We start from the raw sequence: 23,876 nt of genomic DNA, 5'->3' as shown, positions 1-23,876 counted from the left end.
GTATAGGGACCATGGCAGCAAAATAAGTGGGGTTTTGGTATGTCTGGGTATGTCTTGTAGGGAGGAATGACAAGGAGCTAAGGGAATGAACATATGTGGACTTGAGAAGATTAAGTATCCACAGAAACACAGACATTAGGCATACCCCAGTAGCAAATATGAACATTTATTTGGCACCTGATACAAAAAAATCTTGGCAGTGGAAAGTGGAAAAGTTGTATCACTAAAATACACCCATCCTATATGAGCAAAAGGAAGGACTTGACACTAAGTCCCCAAACCATCTGGCTCACAGAATAAACATTTATCAAGCACCTTGACTGCTACAGACCTAGCACTTTTGCTAGGCACTATGAGAGATGTGACGGAAGTTGTCTCACATGTGACACTTCTTCAAGGAGCTAAAAATACCAGTGGATAAAAACAAAACACATGGAAAAACCTAAGAGTACAAATACTAAACTCTATACATAATTGTCAAATGGGAAATTTTATCAAAAAGGAGTCTACCTATGGTTGGCTGTTTCTTTCTTCCTTTTATAAACAAACATTTATGGAGGAACATTAAGTGTCAGGTACTAGTACATACTGGCAAGAGAGCCAGGTTTCTGCCCTCTTAAAGCCTGTAGCCTAGTAGGGGGAGAAAAACTGAGTAAGTAAAATAGACAAATATGTAATTACAAATCACCTAAGTGCAATCAAGGAATTAACCAGGATGCAGTAATAAAGGGAGGAGACTGTTCAGAGACAGAATGGCCTGGAAGGGCTCCACAAGACAAAGAATAAGATGCTTCTCCAGCCAAAGGCAGTGAGAATGAAGACCTCAAAATGTCAAAGAGACTTGAGTAGAGGCCACGGGGGCTGGAACATAACCAGAAATCACCAGTTAGTAGGATTGAAGGGGAAGGCAAAGCCAGATCTCATGAACCAGGGCAATGATTTTGCATTTTATAGTAGGTAAAGAGGGAAGCCCAGAGATCCAAGCAGGAGAATGACATTTATATTTAAAAGCCGAAAATGGTTATGTAAAGAGTAGACTGGAGGGGGCAAGAATGACTTTAAAGAATAGCAAAGTTTCACTGAAGCAGAGATACAGGAGTTACGACCACATAAAATCAAAGAAGTTTGATTCTGAAGCAGAAGGCAGGAACAAAGTAGTACATTATACTCTTGAGTGGAAAAATGACCCAGTGCAGGTGTATTTCAGACAGGCTTGGTGGCAGAAATGCACAGGGTGAAATGAAGATAAAGGGGAGAGAGACCAGAAGCAGGGTGGTAACAACTGTGAAGCTTTTCTAGAAATTCAGATACGAGGTGAAGTTTGATTGCATGGAGGTGAGAAAAGTAAGGAAAAAGGGAGACCTTGCAGGAAGGAGAAAGGTCAGAGTGAGGAGGCATGTCCTTCTTGGCTTTCTGCCAACAGCGCCCACAAGACTCCTTTCAGGAAAAGCTCAGAGAGTGACTGAGGAAGCCCTTTAAGACTTCTGGGTCGAGGCATGCAGACCGCATCTCTGCTGAGAGGCTGGGCCCCTAGAGCCCAAAGGAGCTGAGGGTGGAGGTTTTTCCCCAGGGCTGGCAGTCCTGAAGGAATCACAGGCACTTCTGCTTATGACAGCAGGGTGCATCTTAGTCAGGCTTGCCTCTTCAAAGCCAAACGGAAATGTCTATATTAAATTGAGACACCTTCCAAACTGTCACTCTGGGACGAACGGGGCCAGGGAAATGAGAGAGAGAACAGATAGGAGGTGATCTAATGTAATACAAGTGATGACCAAAGTGCTCCCTACAAAAGCCCTGAGGCCAGAAGTAACACAGACACTAGGGAACCCCCATGCCCTCTCTCCTTGACGATACTGTGTTCAAAACACCACTTGTCAGGCTCTTTGACCAAAGCTGAAACACTCCTGGCAATGAGTCCAGCCATAGCCGGCAAGAGCTCCACATAGGAGGAGCTGGTCTGGAGTCCCATTCACATAGCTGGAGATGACAGGCACAGGAAACACACCTGGGAGAGTCCCATATCCCTGAGGGGGCAGAACAGAAACCACGTGTCCTGAAGAGAAAAGGCTCTAGCATCCTCTGCCGGTCCAGGGGCCTCCAACAACATGGATGACAGGGAGGTGGCATCACGTGGGAGAGTATCCTGGGAACAGATAGAGTGGACGGCACAGAGTGCTACAGTACTCCGACATCTCCTTGCATCGGTGAAACTCTGTGCCAGGGGCATAGCCCTCACGCTCCTTGATAAGGGCGTTCACCTGCAAAGGCAGAACCAGGAGTCCAAAGTCAGACTGCATTTCCACAACGGCAGCCCAATGGGAAGGACAAAGAGACTATCAAAAATAGTTTAAGGGAAGGGGAAGAGAGAACACTGGGGGGACGTAAGCCCGAGCCGACTTACCTTAACCAACATGTCGGCCACATGCATGTCACAAGCTCTCTCAGAGAAAACTTGAGCGAGTGCCTCAATGTACCAGGAGCCCCGTTTGGTGTTGCGCATGGCAGCAGTTCCTGCAACCAGAGGTGTGAAGGTCACAGAGAATCCTCACACAGCTGGACTTCGTGGCACCTTGGACCCTCCAAGTCAGGAAAGCCCAGCATCAAAAACCCTTGACTAAGAGAATACAGTCTTCTGGATTACTCTTTTGGAACTCAAAAATACCTTTCAGGCAGGCATAGCCACATATCATGTCCGACCGGGTGGGCAATCTCATCTTCAGCAACTCCTCTTTACCAGCGTCACTCTCCTCGCACCCAGGGGAGCTTGGGTGGTTTTTTCCATCTAGCTGGTCAACCCCACGGTCAGTCTCATCTGTAGAAAGGCAGACAGAATGGACAAATATATTACTTTCTCCCATCTCTCCTGGGCTTCTCATAAGCATGCCCAAGTTTGCAATAACCTTGACTGGGAAGAGTCATTTGCAGCTATTGCCTCCAATCTATAGCTGATGAATGAAAGCAAAAAAATCATTATTTTCCTAGCATGCATCCATTATTCAGGGAATGCCTACTAGACTAGGCACCACCCTCACGCACATGTGCATATACATGGTTGGAACATATCCCATTCTGCTTAAAAAATGGCCAAGGCACATACTCTTTGTAAACAGAACTAAAAATCATGTAGGTCTATGATTACTTGTTCAAATAGCAAAATACCTGAAACACCTGAGTGTTTTTTATTGCAGTACACAATAAAATACTGATATTCAGTTTTACTATATAAGCCAAAACTATGATTGTCAAAACATAATATGCTGTATAAAACACAGAATTGCAAACTATGTTATCAGTAAAAAAAATTATAAAACTAAGCATGATCAGTTTCCAAGGTGGTTTTAGAATTTGTTTGTTATGTTTTGAGACAGGGTCTCTCTTCGCTCTGGAGTCCCAGCTGGCCTTGAACTCCTGGCAGTCCTCTAGCCTCAGCCTCCCAAGTGCTGGGATTATAGGTGTGTGCCACCACACCTGGCTCATTTTGGTATTTTGAAAGCATTAGAAAGTCTTTGACAGAGGAGTTGGAGTGGCAGAACAAAAGATTCAGATTACTCCAGAAGAGGGCAATCTCTCCCCACTTAGATCTAGTATTATATGTATTTCTGAATTCAGAAGAAAATGACCACTAATGTCTTTATTTTGCTGGTAACAACTCTTAAAGGAAATAGGTCAAGCAAAGTATGTAATTTAAGAGATAAACTTTTCTTGCTTTCATACTGCAGATCTGTTACTCAATAAATAGTACTGGTTCTTTCCTCACAACACTGCTCATTTGTTTTCTATATTATCATTATGATTTTTCAATATTCATACTGGTTTTTTTGGTACAACTCAGTACCTTGTGCTTGCAAGGTAGGAACGGTACCACTGAGCTAAATCCCCAGCCTCAATATGACTTTTTGAGCAGGTAAATTTCCATTCATTCATTCAATATATATAAGTGCCATTCTGTGTCCGGAAGTACTCTTGACTTTGGAAAGACAGCAGTGAACGAAAAACTAAGTTCCTGCCCCTCACATGCTCTTTCCTTAGTGTCTCTCCCTACCAATTTTCCCCTGGTGACCTTGCCAAGGAAAAAAATCATCACATTATTTCTTTCTTAAGTTCTGAACATCTCTGTACTATCTTTTGAAGCCCAAAATCTCAGCTGTGACTAAGGGTTTGTAATTAGCTGGACCTTCTTCCTGTGATCAGCGACATTTCACTACATACACAAGATGCTCAGCTTTTTAATTAGATCCAACCACAGAGGTGGGGAAGAGATGGGGGTACAACGTGCACTTTGAATCCTGGAGTGCCTGTTAGCCTGCTCTGTTCCTTCTCCTGGGAAAGACTATTTCTCCACACCTCTGCAAATCATATGTCCTAGGTCCAAGTTAAGCTCCACCCTTTCCACAAAGTGTCTCTGAACTAACCTCACTTCAAATCATCTACTTTTACTGCATATTTCTTCATAAGTACAGTTTCCATCTCACTAATGTTACCCCTTTGTTAGAAAACCAGTTTCAAGCTACTTTATGTATACTTGCTTTAGTTTCCTGAGCAATCTCACAGGCTTCTTAGGGCACATTTTCTTTTGCTTTTGTGGTATTACCTAGGGTAGTCTTAGTCATGCAGTATCACATCTCCTGATTTATTAGATGAGAAAAATACTATTACACAATAGATTAAAAAATCATTTAATGTTTGGATAAAATGGACTTGAACCCAAACCAAAAGCCCTTTGAAGACACTGATCATGTTATAAGTCACAGCTGGCTTTCTTTGTAAATGTGCCATTAGTCAGGTACTGCGCTAGGTAAGCTCTTATATGCATAACTTCCTTTAATCAGCATAGCAACCTTATCAAGTTGGTACAGCAACGATCCACATTTTACATGAAGGAAAGCGGGGTGGAGGAATGTTAAGTAGCGCCTCTAACTTTGTATAATTACTAAGTAGTGGAGTGAGAATTTGACTCCAGATTTAGAACTCTTAATTACTACTGTTTTCCTCCAGGATGAGAAGCAGCCTATGTATCTTCTGAGCCTTGTCACGAAGGCCTGGGTCTTACAGGGGTAGAACTGCAGAATGCATACAAGAAAGAAGAGGGACAGAAGCAGCTCAGGAAAGAGTCCAGGGCTGACATGGGTTCTGTATTGCTATCCATGAATCCAAGGTCCATGAATGAAAAAGAGAAGACAGCAAAAGTGGAAGCTAGGTGACGTAGGTGAACAGAGAAGCCTAAGGAGGAAGTAGAAAAGGGGAAGAAAGGAGGAAAAAGAAAAAGAGGAAAGAGATAAAGTGAGATAAAGAAGAGACAAATGGAATATCCTTAACCAGAAAGAATAACAACAAAAAAAGTGCATCTGCATTGATAAGCACAGCAAAGAGTCCAAGTACTGGGTGGGGGGAAGGCAAAGACATTGACAAGAGAATCCTGAGAACAGGATATGGTGGTGCACGGAGAGCTGACCAGCCTGAGAACCATGGGCTGCCCAAGTCCCAGCACACCCCATGCATTGGGAGACACTTACAGAGCAAGAGAGGCGGTGGCAGCAGGGAACAGAAGGAGGTGCCCAAGGGATCCGATAGCACCTGAGAGGAGCAAACAGGAAAGTGAGAGCTGGTGGGGGGCTGTCCAGGAGCCATCACCCAGCTGCTGGTCTACCAGGGCACTCACCTCCACGGCAGGCCTGGATGAAGAACATCTTTGGCTTGTTCTGTAGGCTTGGGCAGTTGGCATTGTCAAAAAGCCGAAAAACCTCTTGGAGCTGCCGGAAAGAAATGAAGAAGGGAGGTTTAGAGGGCACTGAGGCTTCTGCAGTGCTATCCATACAACAGCAGTCATCCATGGGAAGACAGGCAAGCCAGAGGAAGGCTGTGTCAGCTTCCACAGCAGGACACGCACCTGGAGCAGTTTGCCATCCACACCGTAGACACTGCCCTCCACACCATGCGAGAGGATCACCACGATGCAGGAGTCTGTGACCCGGTGTGCAGGTAACTGTGCAAAACTTTGGAGTTTCTCTTGCATTTCCTACAAGAAAGACATCTTTCAGTGCTGACCCAGTGGACTCAACACTAATGTTAGCACTGCTCTCTGGTTTGTTTGAAACCCTAAGCTATCAGAAGAGAAGTTTTTTGGGTATGTAATGGTATCTTGGTTCATGAACTTAACTCTTTCCATGATTCTGGTCACAAACTGAATCAAATTTCCTCATAAGGTCAACATCACACCTAACCATTGGAATTGATTTGGTTCGTGACCAGAATCGTGGAAAGAATTAAGCTCGTGAATGGCAATACCACTGTACTCCTGTGGTAAATGACAAGCGAAGTCAGAGAGCCTTTGAGAGGCTAAAGAAAACTGCATTCACCAGAAAAAAAACACATGACATCAGATAAAATTCTGAATACAGATTCACAGACTCACCAAGGTAACTTAAGAACAAAATTAAGTTACTTATGGAGCTAATCACAAGCTAGTCAACTCTGATTGATTGCCTGATCATCAACCAGACCTTTTATTGGAGCAAATGCCCTCCGTATAAATGGCACAAGGGGTACTATACCTACTCAGCTACAATAAACTGCTCAGTGAGGAGTAGGAGCTATGACAGTAGAAAACAGCAGTACTTGGTTGCTATTTTCCACGTGGCGTGGTAAGTATCCAAAAGATGATGTGTATGGAATGTTTTGCTCAGGGAGAGCACAATGGTGGACCAATCCATTCAGAGCAGACTATTCACACAGATTATGGGATCCAGACCCATCTAGGTTTGAACCTGGGCCCATAAATTGGAACAAGGAGTTCAGCTCTTCAAGGTCCTGATTTCCATTTTATAAGAAAATAATTACATGTAAATTTTCTCTTAATTTTTGACGATTAAGTGAGATTTTGCAGAAATCACTTAATCACTATGTCTCAGACATACCACAAAGCTGTCATTATTATAATGTGCATGTCTAATACAGTAATAATCATGTTATCATTTTTTTCAAAGAAACCTATTGGTGATCAGCCTTGTAGTCCAACTTCATTTTACTTATCATATACTAAGTTACCACTCACAAATACCACCACCTTAAGAATCTGGTTCATCCAACAGAGAATAATGAAGATAAATATGCCACCTAGGCAGAACAACACATATATACTTAACATTTACCCCCTCCCAATAAAAAGCAAACTTGTACAATACATTGCAGTGCTTCTCAAAGGGTGGTCCCTAAAGCAACCCTAGCAGACCATCTAGGAATTTGTGAGAAATACGAACTCTTGGGCCACAAAACCCATTTAAACAAATTTTCCAGCTGATTCAGATATTTTAAAGTTTAAGATTTACTAATCCACTTATTTGGAATACTTCATTTATGTAAATACATAAAAGATGTGAAAGGCTGCAATTTAACTGGAAATAGAGAAACTACTTTTTTGGAAAAAGCATGTGTATTTCCTAGGTAAACAACACCATAATGGAAATCGTTTTTTTTGTTTGTTTGTTTGTTTTGGTTAAATTCTTTTATTGGTACATTGTAGGTATACAACACAAATACATTGCTCATTGGGAATTGTACCTTTACATAATGCATCTTGGTTCTTATTTTTTCCCCATTCCTAGCCCTCCCTTCACCCCCTCCACCCTTCCCTATTTACAAAGACTTTATTTCCATTTTTTCCATTTCTCATCATTTTTTCCTTTCCCTTCTTTCCTTTCCCCTGCCCCTCCCACTACCCCTACCCCTTTGGACCTTTTCTTCCTATTTTGCATTATTGATTATTCATTCTAATCACTGGTACATTTTAGGTATACAATATAATGACATTCATCACTGGAAATTTGCACCTTTACATAGTCTCTCTTGGTTCTTATATTTCACCCTTGCCCAGCCCTCCCTTCAACCCCTCCATTCCTCCCTATCTACAAAGATTTTGTTACTATTTTTCCATTCATAATGGAAATCTTAAGGTAAAAAGGCTAGCCAAAATTCATTTGTTTACAGAATACATAATTTCAAGAGAGTGATAACTGTTAATGTTTTGCGGGGCTCACCCAAATTTTTAAAAATTTAATTTAAACAATTTTATTAGCATGCGTTTGCAACACATAATTACACTCATCGTGAGGTGGTGGTACACATATGTAAAGTTAAATTTTGCCCAAATACTATGGTGAGAATTAGATATACTTAGGCATCTACTCTTGAGTATTCAAACTCAGTGAGATTATTAGTTTAGTCAATAGAGGGCAACAAAGTCCAAAGCAGTGTTCTCATCAGTGCTATCAACAGACAAGGATGCTCTAGGATTATACATGTTTTTTTGAGACAGAGTCTTGCTATCTAGTCTAGGGTGGCCTTGAACTCATGCCAACCCTCCTGCCTCCTCCAGCCTCCTGAGTGGGGTTATAGGTGTGCACCACCACACCTGGCCTACTATTTCTTTTATCTAAATGAAATTTATCCATAAAGTACAACATGTTTGAGAAAGAAAAAAGAAAATCTTAAATCTATTTGGTTCTGTTTCTGGTCTACCAGGAATATAGCATTCTGTGCAAATGTTCAATGCACAAGTCACCATACTCACAGCAACTGCCCAGTTTGCAGCACACACATCTCTTGTTTACACACTGTTCTCCCAGCCGAGGATGCCTTTACCACTCTGCTCTGCTTCAGCAGCCTCTGTAAGTCCCACTGCTCCATTTACTCTGCTGACCACACTGACCCAGGCAGTGGTTCCTCTGAGCTCTTAAAGAAGGCTGTGTCTCTAATCTCCCCTGGTCCTTGGGACAGTAAGAGGTCATGTTTCCTTTCTGCTGATATTCAAGACTCCTTCAAGACTCCCTCAGCGATATGAGATCCCTGGAACTCAAGGCCCACATTTTAAAAATTTCTGGTAGCTAACACAGTCTCCCTATAAGATGCTCAAAATTTAAGTTTATTGTAATCGTAGTTATAGAACAATGTAAGCAGAGAATAATTCAATAGGACCTTGACGCTGCATTTGGTTTACCATAAATGGAAATAGCTTCCATGAACTGAGCTCATGGACTCATTAAATCTACAGAATGGCACAAAAAATAGGAGTATATATAGCTGACTTGGTGACTCCGTGTGGTATCTTTAATAATCAGGTATGCCCTTATCAATGGCCTGATTTTGAATATAATGACATAATAGATTCCTACAAAAGGAATAGCTACATCAAAATCTCTAGGAAGACATGCATACCATACATTTTGTTAAGCGACCTTCCAACAGATTGCTTTTTCTGATTGCTAAGATGGGTGGAAGACATAATCTTTTTTTTTTTGGTACTGGGGATCGAACTTGGGTCCTTGCGCTTGCAGGGCAGGTGGCGGAACCACTGAGCTAAATCCCTGGCCCCAGATTCCTTTTTCTGTAGTTGTAATGGCTTGTACGTAGACGTTCCCCCAAAGCTTCATGCAGTCATAGGTGGGGCTTTTCCAGAGGTAGCTGGACCTAGAATGTGTGATGCTGGGATTAAAGGGTATATGATTACTAAAGTAGTTCACTGATTGGTTTGGCAGAGTTCTGGGTGTGAGTGCTACCTGCCCTAAGCTGGACAGCCTAGATAGAATATAAAAGGGACACAGAGAAGCTGCTATTGTGGCTTGTCACTTGCTTGCTGTTGGTGTCTTCTGCTGGCATGGACTATTTCTCCTCTGTGATGCCCCTCGACCATGCCACTCTTCCTTGGAGCAGGCCCACCACAGACTGAAACCTCTATAAACTGAGAGCTGAAATACTGTAAATCTTTCCTCCTTTAAATTTGGGTGTTGGGTATTTTGTCTCAGCATGGAAAAAAGTAACTAAGACAGGTAATAATTGTGGGGATAAGCTACTTTGTTCCATTCATACCCAGGGGATGTCTCAGGAAAGTGCATAATCTACTTCATTACTTCATGATTAGAGATAGTGTTCTGGCCATGGCTTTGAAGGGTTTACTATGTTGCATGGATGCTATGGGAAGCCAGCAAAAACAGCATGTAAAAGATGACACCCAGGAACCTTATGATAAACCTAGCTGTACTCAACGAACAGCAAACATGCAATTCTCATAGAAGTAGGAGAGCTGAGAAAATGAAAAATTGTACAACACAAGGTGAACACAAAACCAAGATCCTCTACCTCAACAGGTCCATGTAAATCTAAAAACTTTAATTTCACCACTGATAACTCCAAAGGCAGGAAATGATTAGTTACAGTTATCAAGAGTTAATAAATTTATAAATAGGCTATAAATATTAAATAATACAAAGTCAATAGCGCAGCTCAGTAACTTAGGTTAACAAGGACTAAGTAACCCATAATGAAAATGTTTAAGACTTTTAAGAATCTAGTCCAGAAACAATCTATTCTAAGACTTATGGCCCATACAACTGGTAAGGGTAAGGAATTTCCCCATATGTCAATTCATTAGATGATCACTAAGTAGTATTTATAAACTTCCATCTGAAGGAATTTTGCCTGCCAAATTAATCACTGAAACAATAACTGGGCTCCTAAGTACCAACAACAACCAAGAAGTAAATGTCCTATGCAGTCCTGGTTTATAAATTATCTTCTGTGAGTTGGTTAGTGTGAGTTTTATTGTTTCATCACTTCCTGAGGGACTGGGAATCAAGTTTCTGAACATGTAAAAGAAAGAACTTAACCCTGGACTACTATTACTCCCTGAAAGCACAGCTACCTCCAGACATCAAACATTTAAATAGCTAGCAGTCCTCGATTCCTTTTTACAAGACTGCAAGGTGAGAAGCACAATAGAGTTAGAACATAAGGCCAGTAACTTGTAAGACACATCTAGCAAGCAAAGGAGCAGCAGATGGGTCCAGCCTCAAAGTATAGCCCCATCCTCTGATTTACACGTCAGTCTTCCCGGCCTGAGGTACCTGTGTAGTCTGGTCGTGAAGGACATGGACTTCATAGCCCAGAAGCTTGAAGAGGGCGACTAGAGTGCTCTGGTCCACCTCCCCTCCAGAGCGCAATTCCAGGTCTTTTTCTCCGGTGAAGTGCACATTGCTCAGCACCAGTGCCAGGCCTCGAGGCCGGGACTGCAGCCTATAGGCCTGGAGAAGGGAGGCCAGTTAGACCATGGGCTTCTTTTTTTTTGGGTACCGGGGATCAAACTCGGGACCTTGCGCTTGCGAGGCAGGCGCCAGAACCACTGAGCTAAATTCCCGGCCCTGGGCTTCTTGATAACACAAACTATGATGACACTAGATGAGCCACTTCCAAAAAAAACAAAAACACAATACTGTAACCTTCCTAACCCCACCAGGTACGAACAAAGAAATGCCCACAGAAGACACGCAACAGGAACTTTCTGACAAATAAGGTAGTAAGGGAGTGTACACAAACTAGGCTGAGATGTCCCACAAAGGTATCTCTTTGCCCAACTCTACTTGCTATTATGCAAGACTCACTTGCTGGTGGTGTGTTTCATAAAACTCGGCAGTGCAAGGCTTCACCTGGAGGCAGGGAGGACCGTCTCCATTATCTAGGGAGTGTTCCACTACATCTGCAGGAAGACAAAAATCCCAAACACTAGTAGACAATTAAAACACCCACTCCAGTACCCCAGGGAAACTTTAGGCAGCTCTTTGAATTGGCCATGATAAATATTGTTTTCACTTTTTTTGGGGGGATACCGGGGATCGAACTCGGGTCCTTGGGCTTACACAGCAGGCAGCGAAACCACTGAGCTAAATCCCCAGCCCTGTTTTCACTTTCTGATCTATAAGCTCTATGAAAGTACAGCCCTTGTTAAATTTAGCTTACCACTAGGTCCTCTGCACTTGGCTTGTTAAGTAGGTGCTCAACTCACTGAATGGCTGAAAGGAAGGGCCATCTGATAAAATCCTGATTCTTATCACTAGGCTACCAGCCAGTAGGCTGACAGTCCTAAATGTAGTCTTTTCTCATTCAGCCTTCAAGGCAGGACCAGCTGATCAAGACATGAATTTCCTACCTGTATAAATTGTTCAAAGGGCCAATTACCCCAAAGAAGAATGTTATTTGTAATGGAAGGAAAAAGGGTCCAACTAGTGTCTTATATAAATTGTCCTGCTAGGCTCTAATAAATATATCAAGGAACTGCACCCAACATGAATTATGTCTCATATAAGGGAGAGACCAGACACCAGTCAAAATTAAAAAAAAAACAAAGCAATCCGTGAGATCCCTTTTTCTCTGCATCAATTCTCACCTGCTGAAAGGCGGAGCTGCTTGTGAGGAGAACAGGACTCACACACTGGGAAAGGGAGACGCATGTCATAGTCACAGCTCAACTGTAAGAAATCAGGACACACCATGACAAACCTTAACGAGATGGTCCAGTCCAAATAAAAATCTCTCCCCTACCGTGTTCCATAGAAATCCTTTCCAGCCGAATTAACCCTTCCCAGGACCCCACATTTCTAGGATTTCATACCGATGGCAGCATATGCTGAAGACCAGAGAGAGTTGTGAGCAACATATCCTCTAGGTGACCCTGCTTGGTCTCCCTCAGCGCCACACAGAAAGCATCAAAAGCCTCAGGACCCCTCTTGGGCAACAAGTTGAGGAGTTCCACATTCTGGCTGAAACTGCCCACTTTGGCCTAAGATACAGGAACAAAACATGACATCACACTTAGTCTACCTTTAATCCTATTTTTCCACATGAGCTTCCTTCCTAGTAGTGTTCTCACTCATTTTAAATTAAGAATTTCTTTTAAAAGAAAGTATATAAAGTTGAAGTCCTGCCCATTAACCTTGAAATATGTATCTTTCCTGTCAAATGTCTAAGGCATTTCCTCAGTGAGACACAATATCTTTTCCACACTCTATCATCTGCTGTTCCAATTTATCTTCTTGGCCCCGGCCTCTCTCTGGCCTCCACATACCTGGATGAGCTCTCTCATTTCCAAAGTAATGATGTCCTTCTCCAGGAGATGTTCTAACAGTTCGCTCAGCAACAGCTGCTTGGCCAGCACCACTCGGTTCCTTTTCAGAGTTTCCTGATGGTCAGGATGCATGCCACATACTCCCATTATCCTGAAGGAAGAGGGAGATGGAAAGGGGGTCAAGTAAGAGTAGAGTGGAAGAGGTGTGGATAAGAACAAAAGAAATTAGTGCTTATAACAACAACCAAGAACAAGCCTATTTTACTGAGTCTGGTTAAATTCAAAGATGTATTAAGCAGTAACATATTGGTCTTAAGGAAATAATGTGTAATTCTTTGTGGAGTATATTCAACTGGGACCAGCTGAGATGAATGGTCAGACCAGATGAGGGAAATATCTATTGTGATCAAAATAATATACACACACCTATTCAAGGAGCATTCCTCTGATAGAGGAATTTTAAGAGAGTAATTCCAGAAAGCATTTTATATTCGTCATCTAAAACTAATTTTTAAAATCTCCTTAGATGAGGAATAAACAATGGCCAGGTTAAGTAGGCATATTCTCTCTCTAGATTACTTATACAAATTTTTTTCTCAAACTTTTAAATTTCTGTAACAAAATGACACTACAAACCAGAATCCTCTAAGACGTGGATAAGTAAAAAGTATGAAAGAAAATCATAAAAATATCAATGAACACAATCAACATGACTTGGGAAAAAAAAAAAACATGATGTGGAATCACAGTATAAGGGAGGTTAAGTTATTTTGGTAATTTGGTTTACTAGTATGGATGTTGTCAATTCAAAGATTTCCTTACACTATGGATTTGGAGATTAGCTTCTACTTATTTTTTAAAAAATTTTATTTTATTGGTACATTTTAGGGATACAATATAATGACATTCATCATTGGAAATCTGCACCTCTAAATAATCTCTTGGTTCTTATTTTCCCCCTTCCCCTGTACCCCCTTCAACCCCTCTATCCCTCCCCATTTACAAAGACTTTGTTTCCATTTTTTCATTTTCTCATTTAATTCCATTCCCTTCTTTGCCCTACCCCTCCCACTTTTTCTTACTATTTCACGGTATCTATTATACCTTTAGTCCTTATTTACACTTTCAGTTTTTTACATTAGAGAAACTATTCAGTATTTACACGTGTGTCCTGTTTATTTCACTCAAGAGTACTGCCTCAAAGTGCATCCATTTAGCTAGAAATGTCCCTAATTTCTCATTTTTTATGGGTGAGTAGTACTCCATTTTATTTAAAACACACATTTTCTTTATCCAGTCTCCAGTTGATGGGCATTTGGGCTGCTTCCAAGTTTTAGCTATTACAAACTGTGCTGCTATGAACGTGGGTGCACATATATCACTGTGGTATGATTCTTTTAATTCTTTGAGGAAGATACCCTGCAGGGGAATAGCTGGGTCAAATGGAACTTCCAGTCCTAGTTCTTTGAGGTATGGAGATTAGCTTCTACTTATAAACTAAAGAAGTCTCATTTTCACTATATATTACCTAAGTGCCTAATTTATATAAATCAAAAGCTCTTCTGCCTTAGCTTTCAAATATATGACAACATTAAGGTTCTGATGGCAGTGAAAAAGGACTGTAACAGTTCACTTTCTAGCTTAAAGCCTATTTAAAAATGCAACTTGATTTTAAAGATGATAAAATGTGGAGGAAACGGCATCTTCAAATCAGTGAAACACCGTGCATTCAGGATGGACGTACTTTAGATAAAGATGTCCTTGGTCTAGAGGTTTATAGTTAGATGGAAAGGAAGGAAGAACTCAGAGACCCAAGACAGCAGGTGGGACCCTAAGGCAGAAGAGGTATTGAGAATACACCTACTCCAACCTTCATTAAAACCTACTACAACAGACACTACAAATCAAAAACCTCAGTTAAGAAACACCTTAAAACACACCAGAACAATAGCAATGTTGATATACATAAATGCTGTAAAAGTAAGGTAAAAGTGCAGTTGGTTGCTGGCTATTTCCTTAGGAGATATAACCAATGATGGAGCAGATTTCTTCCTTTAGCAAACAATTACTTCTTAAAGCTTTATTTTCCAATAGCTTTCACAACACCATCCTCTCCAACTCCTCTGCCTACTACAATCCTGTTTCCTTTATAGGACTTTGGACTTTCCTTTCAATGCTGGTAAGGCGTTAGAACTCTCTCACAAAGTATCTTTTCCTAGGTAATCTCGTCCATACTCAAATAACTCACAGACAACTAATTCTGAACCCTCTCGAAAATTCCAGACTTGAATTTTCATCCAACAACTCATTACTTTTCATCTGAAGCATCAAGTGCTCTCTGCACACCTGTTACTTCCTCCATTCCATACCATAGGGAGAGTCCTAAAAGTGAACCTTCCAAACGTCTGAAATCACCGTCAATTTCAAGACGCTCTTGGAAGTGGTGGTGGGCAGAAAAAAGGGACACCAAGGGAGTTCTAAAGTTTTGATTCTGTGTCCTTCTGAAGGTTCCCGCCTCAAAGCCCCATGTTAATCACCTGGGTTTGGAACTGCGCTTATTAAAGTAAGTCCTCCTGGCTGACTTGTCTGCATCGAATCGGGACAGACTGGGGCAGAAGTACACTTGGAACTACAGGAACCTGCTCAACCCCGAAAGGCTGTGCTGAATTCTTTGGAAAAAATGCTGTCATTATACGCAGAGCAAGGCAGGTCAGGGTACAGGTAACCCAAATCAAATGCACAACAGGCCGAACACTTAAGTCTGCAGGTCTCATCGGTTTTTAAGGAATCAGAGCATAGTTTCTAAGAAAGCTGAGGAAAGGATGGAGAGCTGTTCAGGAGAAGCTGCAATTTAGTGGGTCCAGGCAGAGCTACTCTTAGGCAGAGGCCCCGTGAGACAGACAAAAGGAGGCGGGGGCGTTTTCGTTCACGGGGTACAAGGCCCACAGTCAGCGCGAAGTGAGGTTCCGGGCGTTCCAAGGGCTCGGCAGGACCCCACGTCCTTGGCAGAAGAGGGGACGCGGGCGCTTCCAACGGCTCCGCGCGGAGGGGACTGCAGGGTCGCACGCCTAGGGCCGCGTCCCTTTTTCCTGGGCCTCACTAAGCCCCCCTGGGACCCTTCCTCACTCACCTGCGCCTCCGGTCGGCAGCCATTGGCCCCTTTTGTTGCACAGCGGGTCGGGACACCGCGCTAGGCGCCGCCATTTCCCACTTTTCCCGGGCTGTGTACGGACCGCCCACAACCCAAACAAACCCGAGGCCCCCCGCTTCCTCCGCATCCCCCCCTCCCGCCGCCTTCGCACCCCGCGCCTGCGCACTGCTACTCTTAGCACCTCCCCGACACCAAGCAGGTGTCGCCCCCGTCGCGGTCGGTGCGTGCGCAAGCGCAGAGCTGCCTTGGGGGGTCGTGCCGTCCAATGGAGCGAGAGCAATGGGGAAACGGAAGTGGAAGAGGCGGGAAAAGAATAAACCCCTCTTTCCTGAGCATCTCATTGGCTGCCGATTCCCGCGGAAACCGCGGTCCCTCCCTTAGCCCCTCCCGCCCCGCCTATTGCGATTACTTCGCGGAGAGGACTTTTCCCTGGTTTGGGGTCGATCAGCTGGGGCGAAAGAACTAGAGGGCGCTCTTCTCGGAGGCTGGAGGTGTTCCTGGTCACGCTCAGCTCACCCTGCTTATAGGTATAAATGGTCCCCCGTTCTGTCTACGTAGTCTTCCATCCCTCACCAGCAGTGGTCCAAAGACAAGATTGTGAGGAGAGTGGGGGGCCTGATTTCCCGTTTGTTACCTTGTATTGATAACGCAATAGGCTTTGGAATCAAGAGTCCATTAAAGTTTTTTTTTTTTTGTCATTTACTAACAATGTCTCCTTGTGTAAGTTATCCAAATCCTCTGATCCTTGGGTCCTTCCTCATTTTCCAAAGAGGGTAATAATACCTCACAAGGCTGAAAGCCTAAGGGATCTAACAGGCAGAGCGTCCAGAGCAGATGTAACACAGCTGTCGCTCAGATGTTACTTTTTCTTCCTTCTCCAGCTTCCTGGGTCACCCCTCCATATCACCCAGATCTAACTCTGGAAATACTGGACATGGGCAGGTCAGTCAGTGTTGCCAGAAGACTCAAATTGTGCCACCTACATAGCCTGACTCCTCTCTGGGTTCAAGTTTCCGTTTGTGAAGGTCAGGTGGAAACGCAGTTCCTGATGCATAGTAATGTTCCTGACAGTAGGAAATGCTGGTCAAATGGGTCAGTGGATCTACTGTGGAAAGATGGAAGTCCTGAGAGAGTTGCTTAGGAGTGTGTCCAGCTGTCTTCATAGAAAACATTATCATCATCAGGGTGAGCAAAGCAGTCATCATAGGCAGGGGGTGGAGTAAGTGGCTCCAATTTGGGGGTCTCCCTCAAGCTCTGCAGATCAGGAGCAGTGGATGCAACACGAGGTCCCCGAAGCCGAAGGCTGATAAGGGGTCTTCCGTGGTTTCCTCCCTGAGTTATGGTCCCCTCAGAGCCCACACGATTTTCCAGTCTGCCTATCCTGGGCCTCTCGGGTTGGGGAGCCTGTCCCCCCTCCAGTCCTGGGGGGATTACAACAATACAGTAAGGTGGTGGCTGATCCACTTCTTGGGGGCGGTTCTGTGACTCTGAATTCACCACTGCCTCTTCATAGGTTGGTACCTCAAAAGCTGCATTGTCTCTGAGGGAGGAGAAATAAGGTCATTAGTGAATTCCTGAAAGGACTTCTTTTCCTTCTTCCCATACGCTATCCACAAAAGACCCCTTTTTTGGTCCTGACTCGTGACAGGAGTGACAGAGGAAAGCAGAGTCTATGCTGAGAGACTAGAGGAATAGAGCGTGAACAGGCCCCAAGTGTATTCAGGTCATCCTGCCCACCCTTAACTCACCGTCCACTGCCAGAGGTCCCTTGGCTCTCGGTCTGCAGTGACTGCCTTGATCTCTGCACTGATTGGAGGCGCCATTCCAGAAAAGTGGCCAGGAGGCACCCAAGGAAGAGAAAACCAGCCAAGATGAGAAAGATATAAGCAACAGGGGTGATGTCCGGCCGTATGCTCAGCAAAGCCAGGCCCAGGAGGAGGAAGGCGCTGCTCAGGAAGAGAAATAGCTTCTTCAGTCTCCTCCAAAACTGGCTTGCCACCATGGCCCTTCCCAGGGTGCCTGTAAAAAGACACACTGCTGTTCTGTGTAAACTAGCAATTGGCATCACAGCTGTGCCAGATGCCAAAGTACGCCTATTCTACTCTTCTGTTTGGGTTCTTGGTTCTTCAATCTCAAATCAAATAAATGACCAGCTTCATAATTTGCTCTAGGTTATCAGTGTGTGTGGCAAAGCTGGGGAAGCAGCCCAGAGTTCTGACTCCCAGCCCCTAGGTGAATTTCCCGTGTCAGGGCTCTGCCTCCCTCCCTCCTCCCTGCAGTGTCCCTGCTAAGATCCAGGATCAGGTCCGGTCACCTGCCTGAGGCCTCTGCACACTGGCATTTCTGGAATCCAGGCAATGGGGGTAGGGCCTGCCCTTTCCCTGTTATGGCTGTGACTGAACCTCCACCCTTCTTCCCCTCTCCCTCCGGAGGCCCTCAGTCTGGCCCTGGGAGAGAGAGGGGGGTTGATACGTCACTTACCTACCCTGTGAGCCCCGTCTTCTGGTCTTCTGATTCCCCTGAAGTCAGTCCATGCTCTGGCTGGAGGGAGATATTGCGCACCGACTAAACAGAGCCTCAGGACACAACTACTTATGCAAGGTTTTACAAAAACCTGATCCTGGTCACTCCTGACCTTTTCTACACCCTACATCTGCCGGACATGCTTCCTCACCCCAGCGCCCTCTAATTCACTAGCTCAGATTTCCAGTTTTCTGGCAGGAGTCACAAGAGGCAGGGAGGCCAGTGGGCAGGGGAAGCCTTTTCTCAGAAACAAAGCAACAACTCCGAGGCAGGCCAAACTCCGTAGAAGGGGCACCCCACTCGCATGAGCTCCTGCCTGGCTCCTCGCTTGTTTCAGGAGTTCCTGCTCACCTGGTTTGCAGACCAAAGCGGTCGCCGGAGCGCAGGGCCAGAGAGGGCGGCGGAGGAGGCGGAGCCCACTAGCCCCAACCCCTCCTGGCCCAATCCCTGTCCTGCCCAGTCTTCCTCCTCTCCGTCTTCCGGGATGGCCTCCCATTGCCTCACCTTGATTTCCACTCCACTATCCTCGTAGGAGGGCTCTCCCCACTGGCAATGATCTTTGTACTTCGGACCTGAATGCCAATTAACCTTTCCCTCTCCCTTCTCAGTTAGCACTGGAGGTTAGTCAGAGCCTTCAATTTGTGTAATTTATTTTGCACCTTACTCTCCCAGCTGACTAGAAGCAGAGGCCAGAGGAAGTGGCTTATTTAATCTGTGCACCTCTCACCCAGACCTTGCATACAGTGAGCCATGGTGTGGGCTGTCCTGCTTCTGCTGCCATTTCTTGGGAGTCCCCATTTCCTGCAAACCTGTTAGAGGGGGTGTGTGTGTGTGTGTGTGTGTGTGTGTGTGTGTGTGTGTGTGTGTGTTTATGCTTCTTGGCTTAGTTAACTCCGTTCCTAAAAATTCATCTCCAAGGCTCTTGTTGTAGAGCCTTTTTGCATGGTGTACTCCTGGCATCCTTTGTTTCCTCTGTGAGCCTTTCTCTGGGTATATGGTACTTTTCTGTTTATTTATTTATTTATTTCACTGTGAGATTCTCAAGGGCAGTGTTTAGTTTCAGTCACCTCAGAATCCCCAAAACTTATGTGATTCCTGACACTGGGTAGGTATCTGCTCAATAGAGCCATTGCTTTTATTAGAAGCTACCCTTGAAGGGGCCTCCCTGCCCTCTGTGGACCCAGAGCCACTCTTTAGCTCTTGGGCTGTGGAAGGAGGTGCTGGGTGGTGCAGGGTAACTCCAGGCCTACTGTGTCCTTGAGCCAGATGAGGTTGCGCTCTTCCTTCATTGTATTAGCACTGGGCAGATTGAGGGGAGGTACAGATAGTGGGGTGCACATATAATCTGGTGTCCCAAGGATGACTGTCATGGAGACCTATCCAGGGCCACTGCAACAGTGTGTGGACTCTTTGTGTGTGTGCGCGTGTGTGTGTATAGGGTGAGAGGCAATGAATATGAGAATAAACATTTCTATAGCAGCATATGTGGGTAGTGTCGGGGTGTTGCGATGACCCTCTGTCAAAGACTCCTATGGAGAGAGGGAAGAGACTCGACAGGCTGTGGTGTCTACTTGAAGTGTGTCACTACACAAAGCAGGAATGAGTGGGAGAAGAGCTGCTGGTTATTTTGTTTCCAACAATCTCCTTACTATTAGGGTCATGAGGGAAAGTATGGCTGGAATCAGGATTTTGATCTTTGGTTAGTATGGGAGAAGAAGAGGATGGCCAAGAACTGATGGACTGCATGTTAAGCTAGGGAGACTTGTCAAGAAGTGAGTGTGGAGAGAGCGGGGAGTGTAGGCTAGGAGGCAAGGGACAAAAGGGCATTGGCCTGAATGTCTGCAGCATGAGATATTGTGCTGTACAGGAGAGCTGGGACCTTTGTAGCTTAAGTCTCTTGGTTGCTGAAGGAAGGTGTAGTACAGAGATCTGTTAGTTGAGATACAAAGTAGATCAAATCAGAGAGGCTGGATTGCCTGCTGGCCATGTCCTTTAATGTATTTTCTATCTCAATAATTTTAAATTGATTTCTGAAATTTGCCTTTGTTAAAAAATGTTACAAAATGTTTAAAAGCTAAAGAACAGATGATTTAAGATTATCCCCAGTATGTCCATTTAAACTTTTTACAATTCTTTGCAGGCCTGGCCTGTATAAATCAGTCTGTACTCTGATTGAGATCAGTGAATACTCATTACTTTTTATCTTTAAAATGTTTTAAGCATCATGCAGTATATATTTTACCTGTTGACATAGCCTAAAGTTTTAGCATTTTCTTGTTTGTTCCCTTTTTGGTGCTGAGTATAGAACCCAGGGCTTTGCATACCCTAAGCATACACTGCTACTGACCTTTGCAACCCAGCGTATTATAATTTCTAAGAACCATCCAATATTTTATTGAATATGCCATAATTTGACTAGCATATCCTTATGATATGTCACCCAATAACCTGGAGTTTATTTCATCCAATTTTCTTGTCATTAAAAATGATGCTGTTAAGACACAGAAAGTGGGCTACAGGGTTTGTTAGGGCCAGACTAGGGGAGGGAAGACTGAGGAGTAATTGCTGATGGGATTCTTTGTGGAGTAACCAAGTATTCCAGAATTACATAGTGGTGATGCTTGCAGGACAAACTCCACTGAACTGTGTACTTTAAAAGGGTGAGCATATCTTGATAAAGCTGCTTGTAATTCTATAAGCTGTTTATAAAGTCAATAAACACCTTTTTTGGATTGAATGATGAATTCTAAGAGGGGAATGAATTCTAAGATATGTCATCATGGAGAGACAAGCCATATGGAAGCTCCTAGTGCTTTGAATACACATAGCAGTTTCCCAAGGGATTTAATTTCCTTTCTGTCTTCATCAGCTTAATGTCCTTAACAAAACCTGAATGAACCATTCAAGTCAATCACTTTCTACTTGCCTGCCTTTACCAACCCTGTGGGAGGCTTATGCCTGCCTCTCTTCCTGCTTTTGCCACTTCGTCTTGGGGGATGATGGAGGACTGGGCGGGGGGGGGGGCGCACAGGAACAAAGAGAAAACAGGTGATGCCATGCTTCCCGTGAGATTGGGAGGGTCCCACTGTGTGGTTCCGTGATTGAACGTTTCTGACTCTGGGTCTGCCTTATAGTTCTGTGAGATGTTTGGTTATATACTGCTTTAGTGTGCTTAGTACATAAATAATTTAAAATATGCATAATATAATAGGTAGTTATGATGTTATGTCCATTTTATGGATCTAACATCAGAAACTTGAGGAATATGGGTGAACTTGCCATGCAAGCTTAGAGCCCTTGCTCGTAACCATTGTGTCATTTCCCCTCCAAAGACTTTTTGGCTTCCTGCTCAAGATGGTTTACCAAAGCACCTGTGAAATTCTGCAGCCATTCCTCTCATGTTCCCTCCTTAGCAACCCTTTCCTAATCTGCTCCTTCAACTTGGTGAACTGCATGCAGCCGCAGACAGACTTTGGGTACATCTGTGTGGGACCAGCAGGGGGCACCGTCCTGTCGTTGCGGCCGATTTCACTGTGGAGCAATTGTTTACATTGTGCATAGCCAGGTGCTAACCTCTAAGTGTATCTACCAGGGAAAGATGACACATTTGATCTTGGTCTTCAGGGTGTTGTGATGAGGTTGGAGAGATAAGACACCCATATGAAAGAGTTTCAGTGATTAGAGACAGTTAAAAAAATATAAAAATTAAAGATATTACTAAAATATAATTATTATAGTTAATTAAAAATACTCTCTAGTCATGCTATAAAATCTAATAGTTAAGAGAATAATAGTAAAAATCAAGTCTCCTGTATACCCCTGATCCTCAGTCTCTCAGTTCCCATCTCTAGAGGTAGTTTCTCATCCCACCCAGAGAGACCTGAACGTGACAGACTTGCCCAAACAGACTCCCTGAATACACTCAGAAGCAAGCCATAAATATTGCTTTATGTTTTGCTTTTTCCACCTAACAATATATGTTGGAGATGATCCTTTATTAACATGTATAGAGCAGCATGTCAGCATGTGTAGACCATTTTATTATGAGTATTAAAAATTACAGAAAGACTGTTACCCTTATGTCCACCACCTAATTTTACAATTAGCATTATACTACGCTTGCTTTATAACTGGTCTCTCATCTCTCTATCCCTCCATCTATCACCAGTGCATCTTCTTTTTGGTACATTTCAAAGAAGTCTGCAGACTTCTCTCTACCACAGCATGGATAAAAGTACAATTCTATATTTGTTTACTGTTAGTTTTTTTCCATTGAAATAAAATGTGCCCATAATGAATGTGAGACCAAAAGTGACTCCATTTTGCTAATGTGAGACCAGAATGACTCCATTTTGTCCAAAATGGAGCAGTCTCCTTTGTTCTTTCAAATTAATGATTAAATGTGCTTAATCTGGGACAAAAGACATGATCTGTAGCTCAAGATTCCTAAGCTCATTACTCAGCCATCTGTTTGCCCTAGAAACAAGTGTCCTGGGCCCACTATCTATAGGACAATCTGTTAACGTGCTGACTATCCACACAAGGTGGTCATGACCATGAGTCAAGATGTCTGCTGACCATCAGTACGTGACAGACCACTAACCTTTGTCCCCATTTTTCTTGTAAAAACCTATACATAATCCCCTTCAACCCCCAATGAGCCTAGCCAATCAAAATTCTACACTTCATACTTGCTAAATGTTAACCAATCATATGGCTGCTAATGACCGAAGCTTGCTGTAACCTCTATAAAAACCCTGCTAATTTGGAACTCGGGGCTCTCAATCTCTATCCGCTGTGTCGGTGACAGTTGAGAGTCCCTGCTTAAACTTGAATAAACGACCCTCGTGTGCTTACATCGGAAACGGCCTCCTGGTGGTCTTTGGGACTTCGTAAACTGGGCACAACAATGAACACACAGGTTATTTTTTCCTTCAGTACTGGGGATTGAGTCCAGGGCTTTTGCACCAAGCTACATCCCCAGCTCATTTTATTTTTAAATTTTGAAACAATCTTCTTATCCCTAAGTTGCACAGGCTAGCTTCAAACTTGTGATCCTCCTGCCTCAGTTTCCCAAAGTGCTGGGATTACAGGCTTATACCAGCAAGCCAGGCTTGCTGGCTAACACAGAGATTTTAAGTGTGCCATTCCTTGAGTTCTGGTAGAAGCATACAATTTCATGATTCAAATTCCAACTAAAACATAAAACATTACTGTCATCCAGAAAGGACCCTCATATTCCTTCCCAGTCAATTCCATAGGCAAACTTTGTTTCCTTTCCATGTTTTAAATATATTTATGTATTATATATTT

General features: G+C 43.6%; 2 protein-coding genes across 9 annotated transcripts; both read right to left on the bottom strand.

The window, feature by feature from the left end:
• Positions 1–145: 145 nt before the first annotated feature.
• Casp2 (caspase 2) lies at positions 146–16,812 on the bottom strand. 7 transcript variants are annotated; one of them, XR_015449903.1, is made up of 12 exons: positions 16,020–16,443; positions 12,890–13,040; positions 12,437–12,604; positions 12,212–12,293; positions 11,430–11,524; positions 10,896–11,072; positions 5,888–6,016; positions 5,660–5,750; positions 5,514–5,574; positions 2,663–2,812; positions 2,402–2,511; positions 146–2,258 (listed from the first exon to the last, which is right to left on the bottom strand). XR_015449903.1 is itself a non-coding variant. In XM_004860499.3 (11 exons), exons 2-11 carry the CDS (start codon positions 13,034–13,036, stop codon positions 2,127–2,129), a joined length of 1,281 nt encoding a protein of 426 aa, XP_004860556.1. In that variant the 5' UTR covers positions 13,037–13,040; positions 16,675–16,812; the 3' UTR covers positions 146–2,126. The 7 variants fall into 7 exon arrangements, 6 of the variants coding, with proteins under 6 accessions (XP_004860556.1, XP_004860555.1, XP_004860554.1 ...); XM_004860499.3 differs by lacking the exons at positions 5,514–5,574; positions 16,020–16,443 and adding an exon at positions 16,675–16,812; XM_004860498.4 differs by lacking the exons at positions 5,514–5,574; positions 16,020–16,443 and adding an exon at positions 16,557–16,690.
• Positions 16,813–17,177: 365 nt separating this feature from the next.
• Tmem139 (transmembrane protein 139) lies at positions 17,178–19,083 on the bottom strand. 2 transcript variants are annotated; one of them, XM_013078013.3, is made up of 4 exons: positions 18,915–19,083; positions 18,522–18,581; positions 17,789–18,074; positions 17,178–17,580 (listed from the first exon to the last, which is right to left on the bottom strand). In XM_013078013.3, the coding sequence occupies exons 1-4, from the start codon at positions 19,057–19,059 to the stop codon at positions 17,178–17,180; spliced, it is 894 nt and encodes a 297-aa protein (XP_012933467.2). In that variant the 5' UTR covers positions 19,060–19,083. The 2 variants fall into 2 exon arrangements, with proteins under 2 accessions (XP_012933467.2, XP_012933468.2); XM_013078014.3 differs by having other exon boundaries at positions 17,789–18,059.
• Between the last annotated feature and the right edge of the window lie 4,793 nt (positions 19,084–23,876).

This window comes from Heterocephalus glaber, unplaced genomic scaffold, assembly GCF_053883595.1.
Source record: "Heterocephalus glaber isolate CG9 unplaced genomic scaffold, H.glaber_assembly_v1.0 deba00000818, whole genome shotgun sequence".
NCBI lineage: Eukaryota > Metazoa > Chordata > Mammalia > Rodentia > Bathyergidae > Heterocephalus > Heterocephalus glaber.
Note: the sequence above shows the minus strand (reverse complement) of the source record. Positions and strands in the feature narration are given on the sequence as shown.

Excerpts from the sequence above, each read along its gene's own strand:
- Tmem139 (XM_013078013.3), bottom strand. The coding sequence starts at position 19,059 with ATGGGAGGCCATCCCGGAAGACGGAGAGGAGGAAGACTGGGCAGGACA. Across the intron at positions 18,075-18,521 it reads AGACGGGGCTCACAGGGTAG|TGTGTCTTTTTACAGGCACC; the intron begins GTAAGTGACGTA and ends ACAGAACAGCAG. Across the intron at positions 17,581-17,788 it reads GGGACCTCTGGCAGTGGACG|AGACAATGCAGCTTTTGAGG; the intron begins GTGAGTTAAGGG and ends CTCCTCCCTCAG.
- Casp2 (XM_004860496.4), bottom strand. The coding sequence starts at position 16,381 with ATGAGATGCTCAGGAAAGAGGGGTTTATTCTTTTCCCGCCTCTTCCAC. Across the intron at positions 5,751-5,887 it reads TGGATGGCAAACTGCTCCAG|CTCCAAGAGGTTTTTCGGCT; the intron begins GTGCGTGTCCTG and ends TCTTTCCGGCAG. Across the intron at positions 2,813-5,659 it reads CATCCAGGCCTGCCGTGGAG|ATGAGACTGACCGTGGGGTT; the intron begins GTGAGTGCCCTG and ends GCCTTTCTACAG.